The 24,408-nt window shown below is 35.1% G+C and overlaps 1 protein-coding gene across 11 annotated transcripts in view; it reads right to left on the reverse strand.

The window, feature by feature from the left end:
* LOC116339316 (locomotion-related protein Hikaru genki) overlaps positions 1-23,484 on the reverse strand; it is a 43,941-nt gene extending 20,457 nt beyond the window's left edge. Inside the window, exons 1-3 of one of the 11 annotated variants that reach the window (XM_031765132.1) lie at positions 23,315-23,484; positions 21,361-21,450; positions 21,015-21,237 (exon numbers count right to left, since the gene is read on the reverse strand). In XM_031765132.1, coding sequence (XP_031620992.1) covers positions 21,015-21,126 — 112 coding nt within the window. In that variant the 5' untranslated portion in view covers positions 21,127-21,237; positions 21,361-21,450; positions 23,315-23,484. Of the gene's footprint in view, positions 1-21,014; positions 21,451-23,095; positions 23,185-23,212 lie in introns of those variants that run through there. The other 10 variants (XM_031765130.1, XM_031765129.1, XM_031765135.1 and 7 more) reach the window with 10 other exon arrangements.
* Positions 23,485-24,408: the final 924 nt, after the last annotated feature.

Here is a 24,408-nt window from a genome sequence, read left to right on the forward strand (position 1 = left end):
CCAGAGACAATATATGCACTGATGATGCGGGAGCGTTAAAAGCTTTAATTTAAATCTTCATTGAAAATCGTATAAAGTACATTGTGCTAAAGGAATTCGCCAATGAAACGGAAAAATGAATTAGTTTCTGACATATTTGTGTTCACTTCGTGGATATTCTAATGCCAAGAAATTTCATGCCCAATATATTTAATTCAGTAATACCACACACACACACACACACACACACAATACGGCCAGAGAGTGGTGAGCCCACGGTGGAGTACACAAAAAGCGAACCAGTGCCACGTAGTGTGAGTGTGTGGCAAACAGATGAAAGGGGGAGCAAACGTGAGCAGAAAAAAAGTGTCTTCTTGTCGTCAGTTTTGCTTGTCTCCATTTCCATTCATAAAGAAAACAATCTAGCACTTTTATTAAGGCATGTGTACAGAATTGGCGTGCTCACGGGCCGACATACTATAACAATATCAATATATACACCAAAGCCAACCAACACACGAGGAGCTGTGCAACGATCCACGTAGAGATTAGCTTTATGTTACAGTTGTTATGCTAATGTATCGTATACTACTTAAATTTAATGTGGTTAGTGGGTCACGTACCACAGTAAAGTGTCGATTAGTTTTGCATGGCTGTGGGTTTGAATTTGGTTTTTGTCATTGCATAATTTTACATTCGACCCGGAGTGTGAGAATGAAATGAGTGAATGTGTGTGTGTGCTCCGGTGTGTTAAATGTGCGTGTTTCATGTACGTTGTCATGCCACTCGTGTTCATTTAAATAGATTTCTTTTTTTTCATCGCTCTCTTTCTCTCGATTTAATTTTGCAGAATTTGCACAGCAAAACGGGGCGAAGAGCAAGCGAGCGGACAAAATTAGCGTGTGTGTGTCAAGTCTTTTGTTGCGTGAAATTTTCATCATCAAACATATTTTCTGCTTGATCGAATTAATTTCATACATATTTTATGTATAATTGTTATGATTTCCTTTTCCCCAAGCAATGTTTACAATATCGTAATTGAGTACATACAATCGACGAGTATGAGACGTGGATACATGAGATTCAATTGCAACCGGCATAACCCCATTAAATGGTGTTAACTAAATTCGACATTAAAACATTGCATTTGGTCAATGGAAAATAAATTTCATTGCCCCGTACAATACAAATGCAGAGGATGAGAAAGAGAGGTACAGATTATGATTAGCGTTTTGTGTATATTTATCTAGTCAAAAATTATTTGTTTTTATATGTAAATTATGCAAACTCCTCGTATCATTTTCCCGCTGCAACCAAACATTTCCATTTCAATTACCATTTAAGAAATTTGCTATTTTGCATTTGTGCCAAACTGTGTTGAATTGCGAAAACATTCTCTCTGTCCGAAACCAATTGAGATAGCGATAACGAGGGAACTCCTCAAAGACTTAAGATATGAGCGTGAGTTTTATATCAGTTTTATTCAATTGAAAATAAATAATGAAATGAGATTTGTATCGTATCACATTCACACATTCATTTCAATTTATTCCACAATGATACAATTCATTTTCGCATTTAGCAACATTCAATAAAACAAACATTCATTTCAGCACCGCATTATCCATCATTTGTGCCAATATTTAAGATTGTTTTTATTTGTGCTTTTCTCTTTCTCTCTGTGTATTAAAAATAATTGATCAATTTCGATATTTGCAACAGAGCCGATAAACAAAACCATCCAATGTAATTGCAAAACTGTTTCGGCCGCACAACGTTTCTCTCTCTCTCTCTCTCTCTCTCTCTGTGTGTGTGTGTGTATGATATCTTAGTGTGGATGGTGTTGAAAAGACATAATTTTGCTACCACAAAAAGTCTACATCACATTTGACCTCGAACTGTAGAAAATCACCAGAACTGATAGAAATATATATTTCTATAGAAATATATATCAAATAAAGTTGTTCCACACTTTTTGCTTGTAATAGATTTCTAATCATTTTCTCGTTACATTCTAATTTCTATTCCTATTCCGCACATTGTATTGATGTATATGGTAAGATTTGGAATGTAGCATTTATTACGCATCGACCTGTTCAATTAATCAATTGATCAACTAGTTATAATCTCAAAAGCTTTGCCGCTTTTCCATTCTGGAATGATCCATAATGCGTTCTGTCTACACAAATCCGGTGGAAACAAAGATTCAATATTATTTTCTTGTTAATCTGCTTCTCCGTTATTAAAGTGAGCACATTGTGTTCTCCTGCCATTATTACGATTTGATATTTGTCGATGTGTTGGCGTAAGGGAATGTGTTTGTGTACGTATGTTATTTTTCACAATTTAATCATTTGGCAAAACGAGAAGTTGATGGAATGCCAGACAAACAACAAAAACTTTTAACAATTCTAATAAATTATTAAGCAACAGGAGTACCATAGACATGCGATACCGTACATAATTTCAGATCTACAACGATTATTACCTTAAAGTTTGATCTGTTGAAATAGCTAAAAGAACTATGCTCTCACCACATACCAAAGTGGCCAGAAGAGCAGTGAAATTTTGGAGCAGAAATGGACAGAGAAGAAGGTAAAACGGTATGGCATGCTGAACATTATTGTTTAGAATAGATTTCTAGTAGAAATGTTTTACAATCCATTTTGCTATTGCGAATGAATGTGCAAAAGGGAAAAGAAGAGAATATATATATATAAAAACATACACGAAACAAATGCACATATCCTTTTTATCTTTTGCGTTTCGATTCAACGCTTTCAATTCAAATCAGGGATACTTGAAATTGGTCGAAATTTATCAAAAATCAGAGATTCACTTCCATTTAGTGTATGTATATTTATTGGTTGTTGTTTTTGTTGTTGATATCGAAATAGCTTTTTAAGTGTGTCTGTTTTTGCGATAAACAAAATCCACACACACTAGAGTGGCCGCGAAAACAACTTTTATGAAATTCGACTTGATTCACCACCTGGATCTTTTCTATTTGTTGTGTAGATCACATGTGCAAAGTTTCACGATGATATCTCCACGTTAAGTCGAGCACCAATCGGCATCAATGCCTCTATCGATCATTATGTGAATTTCTTGAAAAAAAAAACATTTTGATTAATTTAAACACAACTTCAGACAACCAAATCGACTCAAAATGAACTGAGGTCATCATTTTCGTCCATAAACTAACGACTGGAGAAGTTTCAAGTGATTTGATTGAAAATAAAATACACAAAAGCAAAAAACTTATGATTTAAATACAATGGAATGTCAGTTTTCGTTCTTCATAAAATGGTCCATTTTATATTGCGACTTGAAAACATTTTTACATCGGCCAGTATAACCATGCGCAAATCAGGCCAGAGTGTTCTCAATCAGTATGGATGCTGTTCATGAGATCAAAACTGACCGAATTCAGTCGTTTAAATAGACTTATAAGTGATTTTTAGTGCGGGTATACCATGATCCATATTCATATTTTGGCCCCACGTTCATTGTTCACAATTTGCTATGCACACAGAAACAAGTATTCGAGTACGCTTACTCGCACTTGTGGTGTTAGTAGAGGCTTTACCCCTCAAAATGAGTTACGCACTCTATTTAACTCTATTTTTGGTGTTAGTTTCATCGAAGTAAACGCATCACAGTGAAAAAAGAGATACATGTGTAGTACATATGTACGTTGCCGCATGCGTTCAACGAGTTAGGTTTCGTTGCGTGCATATGAGTCTGTGTATACGCTAACGAATATGATTGCAAAGTGTATCGTCACATACGTTTGATGAAACTAACACCAAAAATAGAGTAAAATAGATTGCGTAACTCATTTTGAGGGGTAAAGTCTCTACTAACACCGCAAGTGCGGGTAAGCGTACTCGAACACTTGTTTCTGTGCAAATGTCAGTGTTCAAGCTATACGATGCGTTCAAATGGGTGTATACCAAAGTGAAATCACATTAGATTTGCTCTGAAAGTATTCTAGCTTCAAATGAGATTAATTTGTGAATGTATTTTATTTTCAATCAAATCTCTTGAAACTTCTCCAGTCGTTAGTTTATGGTCGAAAATGATGACCTCAGTTCATTTTGAGTCGATGTGGGTGTCTGAAGTTGTGTTTAAATTAATCAAAAGTGCTATTTTTCAAGAAATTCACATAATGATCGATAGAGGCATTGATGCCGATTGGTGCTCAACTTAACGTGGAGATATCATCGTGAAACTTTGCACATGTGATCTACACAACAAATAAAAAAGATCCAGGTGGTGAGTCAAGTCGAATGTCATAAAAGTTGTTTTCGCGGCCACCCTAACACACATTGAGAGAGAGAGAAGCTGAATACGGTGTGGTGAATGGATTCTGCTCGGTTTTTACGACATTGGCATTTTATCATATGGTGAAACCGCACGCCAGAAAAAGTGTTAAAAGAATTGCAATAAAGCAACAACCTTCAATGGGATGGAATGTAAACTAAATTAGCATACTTTGCTATGCGTTTTATTTGCTATCGCCATTTCATCGACAGACATTTATACACCGCATCGATGTATATATATTCGGTGAGTATGTATGCTTCTTGCTGAACCTTCTACTCTAAAATGCCATTCTAATATGTACTAAACTACTGATAGCTCCAAATTATTTGAAGAAAATTGAACTAAGATGCCACGCGTAAAAACTGCGCTTAATCTGCAAAATGTGAAATTGGTAGTATAAAGAGATCCGTCATTGATAGCAAATTAATCGGGATAAAATAATGTAGTCTCGTTTCGCATCGCATCGCATCGCATAGCATAATTTTCGGCTGATGTTTCTCTGCCATTTTGCCATTTAGCTGGATTTCCTAAGTGACTCGAAACCATCAAACACATTATGTAAGAAACGAATGTACAAAAATAACAACAAAAACAACAAAAATCCCAAACTCAAACGGGAAATACTCAAGATTTTGAAGCATATATCTGTTGGTTCTTTGCTTACCACCACCAAAAAAATGGCCTGTGCAAATAAAGCAACATACTTGCAAACACGAAACCAAATGGCAATAGATCGAAATGAAATAAAATTGTACGGAAAACAAGTAAATGGTTATATGTTGGTGGAAATTCATTTTTACAGTTCGACTCAGTCTCAAACTTAAGAGAGCATTTTGCCTTTGCTCTGCTGCAACATATTTATGTATTGGTCTGGTTGAGCTTAAAAACAGCACTATGGCTAAAGAAACTAAGAGTGAAAAAAATGTTTACCTTTTTTGGGTAAACGCTTCGTTTACAAGTACAAGCATGGAAAACAATTTTCTACAGCAAAAGTTGAGAGCAAGAGAAGAAAAAAATTTTTTTTGAAGAAAAGCGGAAAAAATCAAACGTACCAAATGAACGAACACGCGCGTTCAAAACCAGAACACCGATATTAAATGTTGAATTTAACTCAGTTTCTTCGTAACTAATGGTAACGAACGAACTGCTTTTAGTAGAAAATGATGTGAAAAACAGCAAGTGATTCGATTGATTGGATTCGGTGTGTATGAACGCGCGCGCCACTACCAAAGAACAGGAGCTCAAAGTGTGCGTGTGTGTGTATGTTTTATCTCTTTTGCTTTGTGTGTCCCTTTTTTCACTCATTCGGTCCTCTTTTACTTCATCGATGAATTCTATATGTAGTCGCGCGACGGGTCAATTTATTTTCTTCTTCGGTGCATTCAGCAGTCATTTCGTTTTTGTCTATATCGTTTCATTCTCAAAAGTTCGTGTTCAATTTACCAAGATGAAAAATTAAGATAACACCGGAAGTAGATGAATGGAAAACGACGTTGTCTTCGTCAACGATGTACGAACGGTACCAACAACGATGACTTCCACACGCAAGAATTTATCATACCAAGATCAAAATATCATAGTCTAGCTGGGTTGGCAGATTGAACACGCTTTTTTCAATGGAATGGGCAGTGTTATCTTCATTTCAATTATAATTAATACGTCTGACAAACGCAATGTCTTGAATTGTTTGGGTTAATATTGGTCCATGATATGATATAAAAATAATTATGATCCATTAATCGCATGAACAATAGAATGGCGTACAGTTATAAACATCTTTATATATGTACGATTAAAATGGCGTGAACACATCACACTCATATTTTTGCCACACTCATCTCTAAACGCTCCTTTTAACATTTATATGTGCACACAGTTAAATGCAAGGCTAGAAAGCACAAATACGTATAAAATTGCTTGAACGAGCATATGGGGAAACACACACACACATACATACATGGTAGTTAAACACACTCCTCAACTAAATACTTATGGCAAATCAAGTGAATTCGGTAAAATCCATAAACAAATATGGAAGTACCCAAAGTACTGATATCATGTTCACAAACAGACAACACACACACAGAGATAGATAGAGAGAGAGAGTTTGGAGGGAAAAAGTATAGCAAAATAAGAAAAGCAATGAAAAACTCCAAAATTCCGACGAAGAGAAATGAAATGCTCAACGTTTAAAATACTATTCGACACAAGTTTATCACTTAAATTGTTAATATACATTTATTTGCACTTTTGATACAATAAGTGTATGTGTGTATGTGGATCTATCAGGAAACGAAAGTTTTCAGTTTGAATTCAATATGCAAAGAAAAGATTTTTGATGAATAAAGTAAAATGTAGTAAGTAAAAGCAAGTGAATATGAATATGTGCCGAAACGAGGAAATGTGTTTCTTAAGAAACGGCGTAAATGATCTTCAATCACACATCGATGATTTAATAAAATATTGTGTACGTCAGATTTGGTCTTGTATGGAGCGTATGAAAAAGGGAGCGAGAGAGCATTTGAAATGAAATTGGCATGAGTAACAAAAATGAAATAAAACCAATTCACACACATAGCTATTTTAGTCGACTGATTTGAGAAGCAATCATAGCAATGTTACACACACACAAACATAAACACACTCGTTTTGATCAAAAAGCCTTGACACTTATCTACTGTTGTTGCTTCTATCGAATAAATGTCCTAATTTTTACATGAAATATATGAGCTCAGGGGAGAAATATGAGTGTATATAAATAAAATGCTCCCTTTTTTTGTTCGCCATCTGAATCGGAACAGGTTCTTTTGTGCGTGCATGATGTGCCAATCTATTTTGTTTGTATGGATATGGAATGTGTGCTAGTGTGGTATATGTAGCAAAATCGGACAAAGCGTTTGTATTAAATCAAAGTAAACTAAAAATTCAATTATGTTGAAGTGTTATCGTATCGACATTATTATTTCTATTGTACGTAATAATAATAATAATAATAATAATAACAGCGGGTATGATCAAGAGGGACATTTATTTGAATACAAAAAGAAGAGAAGAGAAGAGAAGTATGATGAAATTCCGATTACTGCGCGTCATGTGTACGATTCACGATTCGAACAACCAAATATCTCATTGCATGTGAATTATTTGTTTGGATAGTATTATAACCGATGGTAATTTGTTTGCATCATGTCACGTATTCCGATTTATTGATAGTATGTACCGGAAACGAAATTAAATGCATTTAATCCACATTGAAAACATTAATTTTCTATTTATTCCCATCGCAGCTCTGCGATTAATAACATTAAACGGATACACTCTATATTATGTATATCGTCAAATATGCAATCGAGCCATTTGTTATAGCAAAAACTCACTGCAGACGTTGAATTAATGCAATAATGCGAGCCACTTGTCTATCGTTATGCTGTGCGCTGTGTGTAAGTTATTTTTCTATTTGCCTGTCTCCTGTCTCTGAGGGGGATGAGGGCGATAGACAGAGAGAATGCTTATGTTCGTATGTATGCGATTGTGAAGCTTTTATTGTTAAACCACCGATGGGTGTCATCGCTAATGGCCATTGTTCGGAGGCAAAGTTTGTCTATGTGGCCCAAAACGACAATTTTAAACATACAAATCCTCACACTTTGAAGCACATGAAAAAAAAGAAGACTTAATATCCATCTCATTTTGTATGCAATTTTTCCGGTGAGAATAAAAACCTAAAAGAAAATTGTTCGCGTTCAATCACCAGAAAAAATATACCGTTTTGAAAGTTTTTTTTTATCACTCTCCTCTCTTCCCTTTCCCTTTGTTCAGCTTTCAAAATCGTCGTTCCGTCTCACACTCACGATCATTTTGCCATACTTCCAAGAGTTTTTGTGTCTAGTGGAAGTTGGGCACACGACCGTATGTGTATATTTGCACAGTATATTATCGACGGCAAAATATGCGATACACGGTTTCAACAACGTAGATGAGGAAGAGTGCTGCTTTTTTTCTACTTGTTCACATAAACGTATGTTGGTTGGTTCATATGTTCGTATTATTTGCAGGTTTGAGCCAACATCGGTAATTCAAGAGCGTGTACAAAATGCGCGCACTGCAACAAATGTGACGTAAATGTTGTATTTGCCAAAAGATTTTGGTTCGTTTTACTTACGAAGCCAATTTCATGAATAATAATCATGAATTGAAAGAAAAGAAAGTGCGACAGTGGAATATTTAAGCTTATACGAATAATACATGTGATGCTAGCGCTCTATGGCGAACATATTTGCACGCAATAGCAGCATCATTTGATGTACTATCGAAGCATTTATTAGTATGATTTTCATTTTTCGTCGTCGTAGTCGACGCCGCTTTTTCATTTCATCGGCCAAACAGAAAAAGAAAAATGCTCGAAATATGAGCAAAAGCATACACGTATGCACAGCAAACTGAAGATGCGATCAACTGAGAAGCTGTATTACCGAAAATTGTGCCGAAAATTCGAAAACGTCAAATTATTGATTCGTAAAAGCCTATTTTTCTTTCAGTGTTTTTTTTTTTTCATCATAACGAATTTGAAATTCGTTGGCCCAATATAAAAAAATCTCATACGCCATATGTATATACTTTCTTCTTTTGCTTCTTCTTCGAATGGAAGCACACGTTTTCGTCGTCTGAATTTGACTCCATTGCGGTAATAAAAGATGGAAATCGCTCTCAAGTTATGAACTATTCCGATGAGTTCGAATAAAACGCAGCGAAATAAAAATACTGCACAAAAAGAGAAAAACACGCATAAGAATGAAAAAATTGGAGCAAGTACGATCGAAAAGTGTATGCCTTACATGCCCGATTTTGTCAGATATATTGAGAGCAATAAAAATCCGTATAACCGAATATAGCGACAGGAAATGTTTTTTAAAAAGGAACGTGTGTGTATAAACCAATATTTTTTACAATCACAACATTACATTCTGTTTCTCTTTCTCTCCCAATCTGTTTTTTTTTTTCATTGTCGAGCAATAAAGTATTAAAAATCGTAGCAAGGAAAAGAGAGAACAAGAGAATGAGACCAATGCTTGAACAACATCCCATCTAACATCATTTATCAGCAACATAGGTCTTCAAGTCATCTCGCATTTACGCTTCACTTCAATCAAGCGCTTGATTTGATTATAGGTTATTTCCTCTTCGGCTCGTTTCGTTCTCGTGCATTTTACTCGCCGCACTCATCATCTCTCTGTCGTCATCGTTTACTATTGTTATTATTTGTTTTGTTGTGCGAGCAAGTAAACGAGCGTGTGTCTGTATACTTATATTGTCATATGTTGTTGTTGTTGTTGATGTTACTGTCTCCGTCTTCTTGTTTTGTCTACCGATTGATGCGTAAGTCATGAACGCCAAACTGCACAGTGCACATACAACATTTCGATGTTGATTGCAATCACTTGAAAAATAATGAAACAATATTCATATGTTTATCGCATTTGTTCCGGTTGTTACAAATGGTCTGTGCGTGTACTGATGTAGTCAATGGTGTGATAAATTCGCATAGGAAATGTGCAGACTAAAAATCGTCAGACCCCACATAAACCTTTTTTCCCTTTCGCTTTTTTCACTTATATATGTTACGTTCGCTAGAATTCTTCATTTTTCCCAATTACCACTATCGTTTTTGATCGGTATTTTATACGGTTTTGTACGCAATTCGCGTGTAATTTTACCCATTTTCATTGGGTGATATTTTGTTTATTGAACATCATCAGTTAGTACATTTCACTGTAGATGAGAACTGGCATATAGTCAATCGAATTTAAAATAACACGAAATACGTTTACTTGATTAGAATTGGGCCAAATAAGCAGACACATAGAAGGCAATAAAAAAAAGAACGAGCAAATAATTTTCAATACACAGCAAGGCTAACTTTTCATTTTTTATTATGTATGTGAAATTCAAGCTCGTTTATCTCACAATTTCTCAACAAGAGAAATATATATTATTCGGAAACTATATGCTGGATTCCTCAATATTTATGTAGCTATATTTTCGGTCCGTTTATGTATACTATTGCAGCATGTTAGGTTATTCAGTAGTTTATTTAAAACTTGTATCAGAGAACAGTCTCATTTTCGTATCTGTTTCCGATTAATGAACAAGCTATCTGCCGCCACCATATCAAATAGAAACAATCCGCTTAGTTATTTCCATTAAAATTCCACTTTTTACACCAAAAAATATGGATCCGAAACAACCATTCCATTGTAACTCGCACAAACAAACACACACACAGAGAGAAAATACCATAAAGTCATTTCAATAGCTTTTGCATTGTAATGTTACACCATTTTGCATGATTGCAAACAAATCGTTCTAAAATAACAGCAATCAGCAAATAATACATTTTCTTCTCATTATATTGTTATTTAAATATTCATCAGCTTAAGTCATCCTTTGCGTTTGTCAATTTGTATGTTATTTGTTCTTAAACACACCGAAAAGTTGTTTGTCGGATATTTTGGAGAAAGCTTTTCGTTTCTCTCTCTCTCTCTCTCTCTCTCTCTCTCTCTCTCTTTCTCTTTCTTTCTATTTCAAGCTGTCTCATTTACGAACGAAGAACAAGATACATGAACTGATCTATGCTGGCAACTAATTTGTAAAAAAGCGCATATCTCAAAACTTTAAAAATTACTTCTAATCGAGGTTTCGATAAACTAATCATATTTGCAAATAAGTTTTCGAACCAACGCACTGTCACAAAACGTTGAAAGAGGGGGAAAAATCTACAGCATAGTATCAGTGAACCCTCATAATTCACAGCAACTGAAAATCTCACAAATAAGCAAAAAATGTGATGTTGGTTAGAGAAGAAAAACGAACGATGATAGTATTGAGTTTGCATTTTTGTTTATTTAACAGAAAAACGAAACATAAAATGGTTTTGCAAAGCGTTAACGATAATACTTATTGCAACGCATGCAAAAATTCCTATCTATTCGCTCATTCCGCACCTCCGTCCCATTCTTTTTTCACCTAAGAATAAATATACACTATCTTGTGTACAGATGTTTGGTTTATGTGTATATTTGTGCGATGCCTTATGGTCAAATTTGTTGCAAAGATGTATATAAACTCCATCAGGTTGAATTCTCGAAGGAAATTTATTCAGTTGTTAATTTTGAAACCTCATATAATGCTATAAAATTAAATCAGTCAACCGTCCCTTGTTCAACGGATCTTTTCGAACAAAGCCAAAAGCGGCAGCAACAACAACAAAAACAACACAAGAATCATTGGGGCCATGAGTCAAGGAGATCGACAACAACAACGAATGGTGGTTGAAAGGAACAGAAATTCCATATCATATTTTACGTATTTTCCTAAGACATTACTTCCGCCTTATTGGTCTATCATCTCGCACATTTTGCAATTTACATGTACAGCACGCGACACGAAAAATCAGGAAGAAGAATGAGAGAAAAAAAACAGCCGAACAAGGGATCTCATTCCGGCGCTGATTTGAATGTGATGGGAGCAAACGAAAAAAAAAATTATCGAAATGTTACCGAATACAGCATCAACATACAAAAAAAATGTCACGATACATTTGTTCACGAGCTCATTCGACGTTTCCGATTTTGCTGCTTGTGTTTTGATTATTCTGAATTTTTCCCCCGTTTGCTTGAAATATACTTGAATCTCACGCCTATCATGACATCACGATTTTCCACTTTAACAAACGTTGTTCGCGTCTCCAAAAAAATATATATACCGTAGCAATATCGATTGTTAGCAATTGTCATCACGCCATCAAATTCAACAAGGAACCTTACAATTTATTTTTCATTTGGTTGACAGCAGAAACCAAAAGTCAAATTTCGCATTTTTATGATTGTCTCCCATTCTCTTTGTTTCTTTTTTGTGTTTATATTGTTGTTGGCAGTGTTTTTTTTTTATTTTTATTTGCGTGTGCGGTCGGGGTGTGTGTGTGTGTTTGTTCTTTATCATCTTCTTCTATGTTTTGTGGGTGTTCAAAAATGTCGTTGAAGTAGTTGAAATTTACGTCTCGGGATATCCATTGTAAAGCAACTCTCTGCGGAATGTGCATTCAAAATAGCTTTTTGCGCGATGTGTTTTTCCTTCGGTCTCTGTCTAAGTCTGGAAATCTGTTGTTTTTTTTCTGCAGTGGCAAAAGATTGAGATAAATTTCGTACAATACAATGGAATGTAAAAATCGTGTTTGTCTCCACATTCCCCGAGTAAATTCTTTTCTTTTCACTCGATGAATGAAAAATACCAAAGGAAATATATTTTTTTAAACATTAAATAGTAGCACTTTCAGGATACCAAAGATATGCAACGTTAAAAATTGAGCGAACGTGCGTGCGTACGAGCGAGATATTGAGCTTTCTCCTCTCTCTCTCTCTCTCTCTCTCTCTCGCTTACAAATAGAAATTTCAACCAACTGATAGAGTGGTAAAGACAGCAGATGAGAAGTGCCGGGGGATGGAAACACTCAACTTTAAAATAAAGAGAGCGATAGAGAGATTGAAAAAGAAAGAGAAAAAGGATCTGCGATATGCAGTTAAGTTATGATGTTGCTTTTATTACATTGTGACTTCAAAAGCGCGTAAGCAAGTACCAACGGAAATGATAAAAATTGTACAAAATATCCAGCGGCGAGGCAAATATTATGTGCACAGTACATTTATGAAAAGTGTTTTTTAAAAGAATAAAAAAGGTTCTAGGCAAGAAATTTGCAGACGAGCAATGTGTTTTTTCCCATTTTTTTCTTTTATTACATTCTATCCCAATCCATATCATACGCAGTAGCTCTTTATATTTTTTTTCCTTTTTTTATACTTCACAAAACCATCACTTGTTCACAATTTTTTTCCGTGAATTTTGAAAACTTGTATACATTCCACTTAAATACTTTCATCAGAAGACTCGATACCAGTATTAGATTGTGATTCACCTTTTGCTTCTCCACAATACTCAAAACACACATAAGCACATACAATATAGCTCAAAGTATTTTATTAATATAAATGTGTATATTCTTTCTAACTAAAATTGTATGGTCGAAAGTTTACCGGAAAATTCTATTAATTTTGAAATTGATTTCCATTTTCATTAAAATTATTTCGATGGAATTTCGCTCTGGAATACGTTTCCGTTGACATTCCATCAATTGAGCATCATTTCAACAAAATTCGAATGAATAAAAAAAGACAAAGAGGCAGAGAAAGAGATTTGAAAAAAAAATTAAAAAAAAAAAACAGAAGTAAAAGCAAAAAGAGGCCAACCAAATATCATCGCTTTCGAATTTTCAGTCAATTAAATTTAATTTGATTGAAAACTTTTGTGTGATTGTCATAAAAAAAGCTTTGCACAACACTCGGACTGTTGAAAAATTGTTGTCTACTTGCACTGTTTCTCTGTCTTTCATTTATTTTATTTTTTCTATTTTGGGGTCGCTTTTTCTTTATTTCATTGACGATCCAGTATGTCTCCCGGATTTTGCATAGAAATGACGATAAAAATCGAACCGAATGATATTATAAAAAATATGGACCGAATCGATGGCAAAATGTGCGCTGTCTTTGGGAATCAAGTTTTCCAATCGCAAAGTTTAATGGATAACTGACTGAGCAAGAGCGCTGATTTAGATAGGGTATTTTCTAAATATTTGCAATAAAATAGCAGTATTGGTAGGTCGAATTGGAACGATTTTGAATATATTTTGTGGAAGGTTTTATGAAGAAATGCGGAGAAGAGAGAGAAGTAGAGAGGGGGTAGGGATGTAGCAGAATGTTTGAGCTTGAAAAAGCGACAACAACGACTGCAACATTGACAAAGCAGTAATAGAAATTCAAATGTCTCTTGATGCATGTTTGTTTTTCGGCTTCTGTTCAGCAGCCGTTATATCTCTATCACTCCTTCATTTTCTGACTCAAACTCGATATTTCTGTTATTTAAAACGGTCGAGTGACATAGTAAGTAAACCATAAAACCACTTACTCGTCGACGGATTCGTATGCCTTTTTATCCCACTTTCATTTCTTTCTCCGCTTCTTTTTTGTCGATTTCGAACGTTAAACAAAGCAACCTAAAATAACAGCGAAATTAATATGTGACGAGAGTTGCTGTTGTTAAGTTAAACATTTACTTTTAGTCATTTCGCCACTTCTTGGTCTCTCGTCTCTGCCTCTCTCTGTGTATTTTCCTGTCTACCGCCAAGAGAGAACCCAATGGTTTGACTGGCTACAATCTATCTCATTTACATCGTCTTTTATGAATTTTTACTCTCTACCACCTATTCTCTACATATTAGATGCATACGTCATTTTACTTTTCCGCACACCTAGTGTAGGAAAGGTATTGTATTAGGCCAAAACATTAAAGTCATCCCAAAACATGTTTTCTATGCATATTTAATGTAGAAAACACGATTGGAGATGATTTTGGGGCATATTAATGTGCGTCGCTGTGTGTGATGTGTCCTGTGTCCTGTGTCCTGTGGCGTGTTGCCAAAATTTGTTAACACGATAAATCCTCTTCCAAAAACTCAATTCAAATTCTGACTTTGCAGGATGATTTGGGACTACTAGGAGACGTGCTGATTAGGTTTTGAGCAATATCTGTTGACCGGTGTAATTTTTTTTGGTCCGAATGGAGTACCCACAATCCCACATCCATACATTTTTGATCATTTCTCAACCATTTTGGTGACACGATGGTTTCGTGCTCAGACATGAAATTCAAAATGTGACTTCACGGGATGATTGGGCACTACGAGGAATAAATCTGGTCAAATTTTCAACGACATTGATTGATCGGTGTAAAACTTAGACTCTGAAGAGGCACTTATGAGAAAAATGCCTTAAAATGATATTCTTTCAATTTGAACGCTGAATGAATGTGTGGGGGGTTTTTTGGCACGAGAAACCCGAATCTGATGTTAGTTTTAAGATGCAATCAATTTTTCACACACTTTTCATACAAAAATCCACAAAAAGTTTCATTTTTGTATGAAAGACTTGCCTTTGTGGTACCGTAATGATCTGAAACTTTGAACAGGCTATTTTTTGGATTGAAATTTCTTTAAACTTGGTGTGATTATTTATTTTGATAAGAAAATAATATTCACAAGTTTTCACGGTAATTTAAGTTACTGCAACCATACAAAGACCATGATTTCAGTTTATTCCCAAAATTTCGGTTCCATGCGGAAAAGTCAGCTTGCGTACGTAAGCCTCTTTATTTGCTTTGTCTAGATTAAACTTGTGAACAGATTCATCGTAGTATGAGTCCTGTGTAGTTAGGTTTTTATGCTGTTACTGGTGATACCACTTTCGTTGAATGTTACCATTATGAAGCAAAACTAAATGAAAAATCGGATGTATGTTGTACGCTCACACATTTGAATGCACTTACGGCGATAATACATCAAAGATGGCCAAGTTGACTTGTGATGACATGTAAATCTAACCGTTTATAAATTCGATGCAAAAGTAAATTCGAACACATACACTTAACTTCTATTCCCCGAACGGAACGAATTTGATTCATTCGAGGATGTGAACTTTTTTCTTTGTGTCTCTGAATATCCCAAAGAGAAAGGCACAAACTTAAAAAAATAAATAATTTATGGAAATCGTTTACATATCTAAGCCACACACAAACATAAAACACTGCATGGCCATACACAATACACATAGACCTCTATGTTATCAACGTAGTTGAAGTGTGGTGCCCATTCATCCAAAAGCCATCATTGATATAGAATTTGTCAGGCGAAATGTTGAATGTAGCAAACGCACTTATGTTTTCATATCGAAACAAAAATCTTAAGCCATATCCATTAAATGAGACCTTTTGATTTGATTTTTCTGTGTCTATGCTGTTCATTTTTACTTTCTTTTGGTCCATCTACACACACATACATATGTATATAGAAGTTCAGTGCGTTAGAGAATTGATTTTGGTTTACAATGCGGTTGGGATATGAAACTGGCTAACAACTTACCAACGACCATATTTCCATCAGCATCTTTACAGATTCACATAAAATAAACGATGTTTTCTGCTTACAGTGAAATAAACACCATTAGCAAATTACAAATTGATGGCATTAAATGTAAATCTTTTCATTAAGTTAACTAGTGAAATTCATTGCATTCGGCTATGCGTTTTGTTTCATATTCTGTAATTGATAATGTGTATTTTGCCATATTGTTCTGCCTTTGCCATATACACACATAACCACACGAGAAATAAGAATGTGATGGACTTGATATTTGAATATGTGTGCGGCGATGTGATTATTCATACTTGAATACACACATATCACACCCATAAATGTCCATTGTTCAAAGATTGTTTGGGTGTGTTTGTGTGTAAGAGAGAGAGAGAGAGAGAGAGAGAGAGATGGATAGAGTCAGAGTGATATTTCCTTATCCATGATTCGATTGCGTTAGAACGTGGAATATAGAAGAAAAATCCTGTAATCAAATTCAGACTTCAAAAAAGCAAGCGTGACACACGTTTTGCCAAAGAATGCGGAGACAATGATACGATTGAAGACATCAAGAGTGTGGAAAAAAAATCCACCACGTAAAATGTATCCAAAGAGATTAGATAGTAAATCAATTTATTACATGGCGTAAGACATGACACATTCAATGTTTGTCTAGTTTTTCCCTCTTTCTGCTTATCTAAATCTCTTTCATTTCTATTGAATGAGTTTCTCAAATAATCGATTAACGTCACTTGAATAATGGTCATATCAAATAAAAATGACAGCCTGTTGTGTATTTAAAAAAAAAGAAAATAATAAAATACGAAGAAAAGAATTCTTTTATAGTTGCTGTCGCATTCATTCCCATTAGTGTCTCGGTCGCTCACTCAGCGTATTCGGGTGATCTACGATTGTGTGAGCACTTGTCTTTTGTTGACTTGTCAAGAGCTTTAGAGGAAAAAGAGACGCAGAGAGATAGAGAGAGAGATAGAGAGAGAGAGAGGGATTGAGAGATGGAAAAATATTCATTCTTTTATGCTTTCGATTCTAAAGTTTTAATTAGTGCGAAAATCCAAAGAAGCTGCTTTTGTCATCGCCGAACAAATGGCTGTGAAGTTTGATTTTTCAATTTGCCTCATCAGCTGAATTTTTTTTGCTCATTGTAGTTGTTGCTGTCTTTTTCCTCTCTTTCTCCTATGCTCTCGAAATAAATCACCTTCTCTGCAGCATTTTATTTCGTAGTCACTTTTGCAGTGTAGTCATCGTATTCTAATAAGAATGGGTGTTCGATAAAATTAGCAAGAATATTGAGGAAAAAAGACCATTGGAATTTTTTTTCCTCTTCGTCTCTGTTTTCTTTGTTTGGTGTTCGCATCAAATTGTGTCATTTTCAATGTTCTAGTTGAAATGAGATGAAATAACGGATTATAACATCGAAGCAAATTCATGTCAATGTATGCATACTCTATACACTCTGTGTATTCGTTATAAAAATGAAATTTTTAATGATATTTAGAAAACTAAAATCCATTTCCATGTTGTTGACATGTTTTGGTGCTATTGCTAGTGTGTTTTTGTTGCTTATAGTGGTGATTGTGGCAATGGATATAGCAATAACAACAACTATAGACGGGCATTTTGCGTTTATATCGTAAAATTCCACAAAAATATTTTCCAAAGCGTCGAACCATTTCAATTACAACGCTCGAATTTTTGATTTATTAATGATGGCAGGATAAATAGAAAATCGAACAATTAAAAACACTTTGGCTTGTGTTATTTTGTGTGAAAATATATTTCGGATATTCGTGGCGGGGTCGGTCAGTTTGCCGATGGCCAAAAACATTGGAACGACACAGCAACAGAGAGAGAAATGGGGAGGAGGAGAAAGAGCGAGAGAGAGAGAGTCTTTAGCACATGCACAAAAAGTGAATGGGACAGAGAAAGAAAGAGATATTGTGCATGTTTATTTTTGCTTACTGGTTCAAGGGAGCATACGACCGAACCGAGACCAAACAACAAGTGAAAGCATTAATACCGAAATGTCGGCCTTTATTAAATTCAACTCTAATCGTTTTTAATGCCATTATGTTAGTAATGGATGCACGACGAGAGAAAATCATCGTCAAAATCGCTTTTATTGTACGGAATAAATTTGTGAGTTTTTCCAAAATGCAGTGTACTGCACATTATGCAAACGGGTACATCAGCAAGCGTCAAGCACAATAAAACGTGTAGGGACATGAAAAAATGCATGTCAAACGAATTCGATTTTGATTTGTATTCTATTCTCGACACGGCTCACACTCACTACAAATGTGTAGACTTTATTGAGGTGGTGAATGAATGGTGCGAGGTCGAGGATTCGCTTTAGTAAATCGAGATAAAACGAATCGAAATATACATAAAATTGTTTGTATGCAATGTTAGCAAACAATTTACACCATTCAACCAGAAAACAAATGATAGCATTATACATCTTATGTTCGACCGATAACAATCCTAGCTCGTTAAATCAATAAACCGATGCAAATGCATCTGCCAACAATAGATGTTGGTTCGATATATACAAAACAATTATTATCACGAATGTCTATCTATGATGTGGTTTTGTATAAAATTTTGTTTTTAGTCGACGACAAAAAGTCAAAGGAGTTAAAGAAAGAAAGGGGGCGGGGAGATAGATGAAAATGCAGCAAAGCAAAGCAATTGGAGTATAGCAATGAAGCAAGTATGCGCCGTTGTCAGCGATCAATTTCAAGTCAAAGATCATTGAAAATATATAGACAATTCACTGAGTCAATCTATTGACGGCAATGATATGGCAAAAAGCGGTGAACAATTGCAAAACAACAGATATACAAACTTCCGTTTTAGCAACGACGACTCAAACACAGTTCAAGGGTGTGGGTAAAAGAGAAAGAGAGGAAAAATGAATCGAAACGAGTCGAAGTTGTTGAAAATATTTTGAAATGCAAGAAGTATTGTCGATCAATTATTGAGTCGTTCATATGGATTTCTAGATTCTCATTGAACATTAGAGTGGTTCGATTTTGACATTTTTTCAAGAATCAAAAATCGTACCCCTATAACCTCTGTAGGCATCAAACAGGCAATAACATCAAACTTCAATACAAAATTCCACATTTTTTGTGTTTTTTTTAATGAAAAAAGTGTCGAAAATTACTTGTATTGCAAAATTACGGCAGATTCGGCTTATTGAATTTTTAAAGTGCTCAAAATTCATCAAAATTTGATTTTTTTCAAAAACCACCTGGAGCCGCGCATCACCAAAAATCATTTTTTTTTTTTCGAATTCGTTGTTATAGTCATGTTTCTATGACCTTCCTACAGAGGTTATAGGGGTAAGATTTTTGATTCTTGAAAAAATGTCAAAATCGAACCACTCTATTCAACATACAGGCATACATATACTAACTCATCGACACACACACACACACACACAAGTGTGTAATGTAAACAGGCTGGCATGAGCAAAACCGCATGCTGATTAACTTGGTACAAACCACCAATCTACAATAGCTAAAGCATGGGAATCAAAATAAAGTGAACGATGAACAATGCGGAACAAATGGAATCGGCAAAAATAGTAGAAACGTCGAACGTTAGCAAATGAGCCAAGTGAAGGAAAAACAGGGGGGAAATGAAATAAAGTACGAAAATTCACAATTGCAGACAGCGAACGCGACGACACATACGTAAAACATACACTATAAAATAAACGCAATTAATTTCCATTCGTTGGTGCAACGAACATTGCAATCAACCTCTCCGCATCGCTTTTTCTACCGACTAGAGTGATATGTGTACATTGATGCGATGTGCAGATCAAGAGCGAATCACATACCACAAAGAATAGTAAAAATTCCCAGCATAAATAGATCTTTCGTGCTACAAATTTATTCGTCGCCTGTATATATTATCAGCACACAACTGATACTGCTGCTACTACCAACAAAAATTTCATACAAAATGACAGACTGAGATATAATTGAGAGAATGTCTGCGTGAAAATTGCATTCGAGATATAGGGCATTGCATTTGACTGACAAAATGAGGTGTATTTCACGTGTTTGTTGTGTTGTGTGATATGTCTGTCGCACATAGGATGGTTTGGTCGGTCGATATTTTGGCCGGTCGGTCACACGACGATATTAATACAACAAAAATGGCAAAATCCGTTGAAATAAAGATTTATGGGAAATGTCGCCAATGCTTCAGCACAGTTGACATTGTATATCTGTGCATCAGTTTCAATTCGTTTGAATGTTTCCGATGTTGAATGAGCCTGTATGGGGGTGGATGATGTGCAGATATGCAAGAGAATCGTATGCTAAGTACGAACAAGCAAAGCATGCAATATATGGCCGTGTGTGATGGATGTGTATTTGTATAACCTGACAAAAAACTGTTCGGCTATTTCTTTTCTCGTTCAGTATCTCTTTTTCTCTCTCTTTCTCCATCCACTTTTCATTGCAATTTAATATGATTCTATTTATTTATTATTTTATGGGACGGAATTTTGTATGAGTATGCTTTATGATTTTCCTCAACGATTGTTGATGACTTGTTCTATTTTGTTCTTTAATATTTTTTGACATACGAGAATTGTTTTTTTTTTTTTTTTTTCAAATGTGTGTGAATATTTAATATTTAATTTGTGAGCAATTACCTTGATCGTCACTCAGCAACGGTATTTCCGTTTCCAACTTCACATAATTTACAAGTTCAAAACTTAATAAAATTAAAAGCACAAATTTTAAACACAATGTCGTGGTCGTCATTGTTTCGCCAGTGTACTTTGTTCTTTTGTTGCTTATGTTTCATTCGTTTTTGATCTCAATGGAAAATGAAATACAATTTTTTGTTTTCGTAGTCTCCCCTTCTTGTCTGTCCTTTAATAAAAAAATAATTCGTTGATTAAACCATAACGCGTGGTATGACGTTGAATTCTTTTTAGAACGTTCAATGCTTGTTTTCACCGAAAAAAAAACGATATTTAACTGTCTTTCACGTACGTTTAAAAGCAATCGACCTGTTTGCTTTTTTCAAGCTGTTTCTTTCTGTCTATTCTGTTCGGCCATTATGCTTTAAAAAATTGTTCTTTCCTATTCAAATATTAAAGCAAAATATGCGCTATTCTTTTGTCGCTTGCCAATTTATTAACAATTGATTGAACAGCAACGCAAATGAAAGAAACAAAAGAGACGGGTGACGTGGAGGTGAAATTCATGAGAATGGGAAATGAGAAAAATATTCGACTTCTCGCGCGCAATTCTGCAATTCAATTGCTACTGCTGCGATTTTCTTTTCATTTCTAAATTCTCTTAATAAAATTTGAATATTTCTCTTCGACACTTCTTGGATCGTTGATTCATTTTCTTTAACCGTTCGCTGAAAGAGGAGTGAGAGTTTTTTCAATCTGTCTCGATGTATGTGAGTGTGTATGTGATCTGGTGAATTTAATTCAATTATGGTAAAAAGAACATTGAATTTGAATGTTCTTCTTTGTCTTCGTTTCATTTTTTTAATTAATAATCGCGTGCGCGATAAAGAAAAAAACTTTTAATGCATCTTTCTTGTTTACGTTTCCCAGAAACGAAAGTTCTGTTTTTTTTTATCTTGTTTTCTGTCGTTAATTTATTCGCTGGCATTTTTTTTGCTCGCCAAATATTGGTGACAACTTTCGGGTGCCAAAGCATGAAAAATAAAATTTGAGTGACAAAGTTTGCAAAGCAAAAACGGAAATTTTCATCTCTCTTGTTTCTTTATTGCTTTCTCGTTTTCCGTGTCACTTTTTGATATGGTTTCTATAATGTATGTGTGTGAATGTGTTTTTTGCAGTCATCGATATTTTTTTATTGTTATTTTTGTTGCTGTTTCTTCTTGAATAAAAGCGCATCGCTTAATACGTTCGATGCGAGTGATATATTGGCATGGCCAGATTACATGTGCAATGTGTGCCTGTACACAACAAAATAACAATTACAGTTTATTGGCTCACGTGGAATTCGAAAAACAAGTAACCGACAACTGCATAATGGGCAAACGAGGAAGCTTTTTTCACCACTGACTCGGTATGTGAGAACATGGCGAGAGAACGACAATTTCTACAAACAAATAAAAGATAGAAGCGGAGAGAGGGAAAGAAAGAAAAAAGAATTAACGGGTAAAAGCAGAGAACGTGAAATGAATTCGTGGCAAACTTTGATATGAAACACCGTCAAAAAATGCCTCAGCTTGGATTATAGCTGGCGGATTATTCAAATGCGACTCACGTTGAAACACTGTGACGAATACAACAACTCGGGTGCAAGGTAGCAGAAAGGTTGAATTTTTGTTGCTGTTGTTGTTATTTTTCGCTCTTTCTCATACTTATACTTTCTTTATAGCTTTCTCTCTCTGTCTCTCTGTATCTCTTATCTTGTTCACTATCATTGTCTTTTTTGTTGCTACCGTTGTTATTGTTGTTGAAAAAATGGAAGGCTAATTGCAATTTGGAAACGAGTTCGTTTGTTCATTTTTTGTGGTTGCAAGAAGTTTTGAAAGTGCAAGACATTTGATCGGCACAAAACACACGTTTTTTTTCTTGTCTTGCATTGTTTTATTTTTATTCGCTCTGTTGATTATTACTGGCAAACGACAAAATGTTATTGCGCTCAGTCGTTAATTTTAATCGTTGCGTGTTACAATTAATTTGTTGATATCGAACACTTGAATAAATGTAAACACACAGAAACTCCAAAACTCTACCGAAAACTCTTGTTCTTCCTCTTGAAAATTTAAACGGAAAAATGTTTATCGTTTGAAAAGCATTTTCCGTTATAAAACAAAATAAAATTGAACAAAAAAAAATCGGGCTAAACTGACGGAAGTCGCCTCTCTCTACATACACTCTCGACTGTCGTACTTCACGAAATGCCGTACAAAATTTATCGGGTAAAATTATCAACCGAATATAATTTTGCTTACAACAAGGATACACCAGAGATACGTTTACATCGATGGAGTGTTTGTTACAAACTGATTGTGAGTTGCCTCACAAAACCGTTGAATGCGATAGCATTGTATGGTTTTTTTGGATGGAAAATATTGTGCGATTCGATTGCGAACGATGAAACATAAGGTTCTCGCACTTTGCAACTGGATAGATGGATAAAATTTCGAAACTATATGATGGAGATTCGTGACTGTATGCCGTTATGGCCCGTGTGTCGTCAACACAGCATCCAATACACAGAGCAAGCACGATGATGCTGTTGCTGTTGCTGTTGTTGCTGATGCAAACACACCGGGGGAAAGAAAATGCCCTTCGCTCTGCATCGCATGCTGTTTTGGCCATTGAGTGTTGGCATTGGATGCCGAGAATGGTTGTTTATTGAGAGCCTTGGTCTCTCTTTCTCTCTCTCTTTATCTCACTCACTTTCTCTCTATTTCAAGCTCACGCTAGACTCGATGCTTCACAAAATGCACACTAAAATGCACACAGAGTGCACACATTAAAATATGAACAGAATGTTTGGTAGTGTTTCAGTGCATTGATAAAGGCGCCGGCGCATTAAATTTGTTTTCATTACGTAAGTTATGAGAAAGTACGGTTGTTCAGTTTTTATGTTCATAAGCTATGTGAGAGTTGTGTGTAACGTATTTACCATACGCAACTTACTTGTCTTTTTCTTCGGCGAGAATGCTAAAGTTGAGTAAAAAAAATAAATAAATACAGACAACTATGGATAGGAATATATACTGTTCGATTCCCTTTCTCGTTAAATTGATAGCTTTTCTAACGGAATAGAATAGAATTGAATCGGGTTTTTAGTATTTTGTATTGTCCTTCGCCGTACGTCACATATTTTCCATTGTCAGTCGCATATTTTGCGTGCCATATATATATCTACTAGAGACTGTAAGCGAGAGAGTATCGAGTACTTGTAGCTGGTGTGTAATGATGACTGTTTCCACATCATATACATTCAGAAGGGATCTATTATGACACACGAACATGCCACATTTTCAGTTATATTCTTTACGCGTTTTGTTTCATCACCTAATATAGCATTTTATGA

This window comes from Contarinia nasturtii, unplaced genomic scaffold, assembly GCF_009176525.2.
Source record: "Contarinia nasturtii isolate CC-2019 unplaced genomic scaffold, AAFC_CNas_1.1 Cnas_scaffold_493, whole genome shotgun sequence".
Classification (NCBI taxonomy): Eukaryota; Metazoa; Arthropoda; class Insecta; order Diptera; family Cecidomyiidae; genus Contarinia; species Contarinia nasturtii.